This window comes from Cynara cardunculus, assembly GCF_001531365.2.
Source record: "Cynara cardunculus var. scolymus isolate 2C chromosome LG 6, CcrdV1, whole genome shotgun sequence".
Taxonomy (NCBI): Eukaryota; Viridiplantae; Streptophyta; class Magnoliopsida; order Asterales; family Asteraceae; genus Cynara; species Cynara cardunculus.
The window spans coordinates 4340029-4342840 of record NC_037533.1 but is presented as its reverse complement, the minus strand read 5'-3'; the positions used below and the strand labels follow the sequence as shown (position 1 = coordinate 4342840).

At 31.0% G+C, this 2812-nt stretch overlaps 1 protein-coding gene across 1 annotated transcript; it reads right to left on the bottom strand.

The window, feature by feature from the left end:
* On the bottom strand, positions 1–1205 carry LOC112514868 (extensin-3-like). Its single transcript, XM_025121497.1, has 2 exons — positions 346–1205; positions 1–257 (listed from the first exon to the last, which is right to left on the bottom strand). The coding sequence occupies exon 1, from the start codon at positions 1200–1202 to the stop codon at positions 360–362; it is 843 nt and encodes a 280-aa protein (XP_024977265.1). The 5' UTR covers positions 1203–1205; the 3' UTR covers positions 1–257; positions 346–359.
* Positions 1206–2812: the final 1607 nt, after the last annotated feature.

Below are 2812 nucleotides of genomic sequence, written 5' to 3'. Positions count from 1 at the left end.
TTTTTTTGTTATAAAAAGTTAAGACACGTTTTATAATTTCATCCATTATTATAAGAACTAAAATACAAAATAATTATTATATGATCATACATAGACAAGAAAAATGAAGAAAAAGGAAATATTTATTAAAATACAAATAAAGTACAATCAATTTCCGTACATCTTTGCCCTTCTTTCATCTTTCCCGTGAATATTATAATCATTGTCTTGAGGGTCTCCAATAGCCTCTCATTCAACCAACTTCTTATTATTTAATCCTGCAAACAAAATATGAGTAAATTATTTTTAATAAAAGAAATATGCATGAAGTTGAATATATATGGTTTCATGCATCAAATTAGTTACCTTAGACGTCTTACTTAATAGTGAGGAGGAGGTGGTGAACTGTAGAAATAATGTGTGGGTGGCGACTTCTTCATTGGTGGTGGTGGGGACTTGTGTACGTAAGGTTTCTTTGGTGAAGGAGGTGGTGGAGACTTGTGAACTGGTGCTGGTGGAGGTGGAGACTTGTACACAGGCGTAGGTGGTGGTGGGGATTTGTATACATAAGGTTTCTTTGGTGGTGGTGGTGACTTGTGGACGGGGGTTGGTGGTGGTGGGGACTTGTATACATAAGGTTTCTTTGGTGGTGGTGGTGACTTGTGGANTTTCTTTGGTGGTGGTGGTGACTTGTGGACGGGGGTTGGTGGTGGTGGGGACTTGTATACATAAGGTTTCTTTGGTGGTGGTGGTGACTTGTGGATCGGGGTTGGTGGTGGYGGTGACTTGTGGACCGGGGTTGGGGGTGGTGGTGACTTGTATACATAAGGTTTCTTTGGTGGTGGCGGTGACTTGTGCACCGGGGTTGGGGGTGGTGGTGACTTNTTTGGTGGTGGCGGTGACTTGTGCACCGGGGTTGGGGGTGGTGGTGACTTATATACATAGGGTTTCTTTGGTGGTGGTGGAGACTTGTGAACTGGTGTAGGAGGTGGTGGTGACTTATAAACCGGTGGAGGTGGTGGGGGTGATTTGTAAACGGGTGGTGGGGGTGACTTGTAAACCGGAGGAGGTGGTGGTGGTGATTTGTAAACATAATGAGGAGGAGGTGGTGGTGGTGGGGATTTCTTAGGTGGTGGAGGTGAATGGGGGTAGTCAGCGGTGGTCAATGACGGCAAGCTTAAAGAAACGATAACCACCGCAAGGGTGATGAGAAGRGTGGCCATTGTGTGCCCTTTGGTTCCCATTTCTACTCAGAGCAATTGGGATCTGATTTATGATTTTGTGCAAGCCCTCTTCATCCTTTTTATAGCTAAATATTTCAACTTTTGCACTTAAAATAATAACAAATAAAAGTTACGTAGAAAATTATACCACCTACTACATTGACTAAATTGTAGTGTGAAAATCGATTGGTTCAAATATTAAATGATTCRATATTATCCTACTAAATTAATATTTTTAATTTGAAATTAATAAAATAAAACATTATAATGAAATTGGTTTAGTAACATGCTTTAAATCTTTAAGCGTTCTAATTATAACGCTTAAGTTTATAGAACCAAACTATAAAATGTTATATCTAAAAGTATTACAATACTGTAAACGTTTTTAGACATTTTAATAAGTTTTCTAAGCACTATTAAGTCAAGGTTATTAGCTATTTTATATGACAGACACCTATGTTTACAAAATACTTTTTCAAATATTGTCGTGTAAAATAATTAATACGACGCTGTAAGATAGAACATATGTTTTGTTTGATCATTTAAAATAAAGTTCCATAAAATATTCTAGTAGAACATTTAGATATTTTAGGTGTCTTATAAACCTAACGTTATCGTAATGAAAATACTGATGTTTATCTTAGCAGAGAGAATAAAGTTATGAACATGAAGGCCTATAAACACATTTAAATAAAGTTATAACACGAGTATTGTCGTTATGAAAAACAAATAACGCTTTAGATACAATGACTAAAAATGTAATTTAATTGTGATTCACATCTTTTTAAAAGTTTATTTATTAAAATTGTTTTATATATTCGATCACAGATCAAAATTTCTTAAATCAAAATACATATTAAATAAAAAATCTGTTTATTTATTTAAAAAAATTTAAATTGATATAAATGACTTCACATAATAAAATCTCAAGCTTATAAAAACAAAGAAAATCAATAGAAGTTTACATATCATTTAGATTGAACATTGAAATATGCAAATAAAGTATTGAAAGTTAAGTACGGTTAACTATGAATAAGTTTCAACAATTAAATCGATAACATACCCAAATTATTATTAAAGACGTAATAACTTGACCCCTGTTAAATAAAAAGGAAAAAGTCAATTGTTTGAATAACTAATGTTTTTTTTTAACATTTTGTAACAATTGTCTATGTTCAAAATGCTAATATTTTTTAATATTTATTTTATTATTATTTAAATTTTTTATAATTTAACTATATATTAATAATGTCATGTTAATCATACTTAAAATTCAAAACTTTGCTCGCATATTTTCAATGTCCAAATTCAAGAAAATATGTGAATTTCTTTTGATTTTTTTTGTTTTTCTAAATTTAAAATTTTATAATGCAAAAGTCATTTTGTCAATAGTTTTTTAAATTAAATATAAATACTTTTTTAATTTCTATTTTAATTTAAAAAAAATTAGTTTTTGATTGAATATATAAATATTTTTTAATAAATAAATTGTTTAAAAAATGTGAATCACAATAAATTAAAACGTTAGAGATTATTAATGTAAATAATTTATTACAAGAATTAAATTCAAATTTTGAGCAAACTAAATAGACAACCAATAAAATTCATTT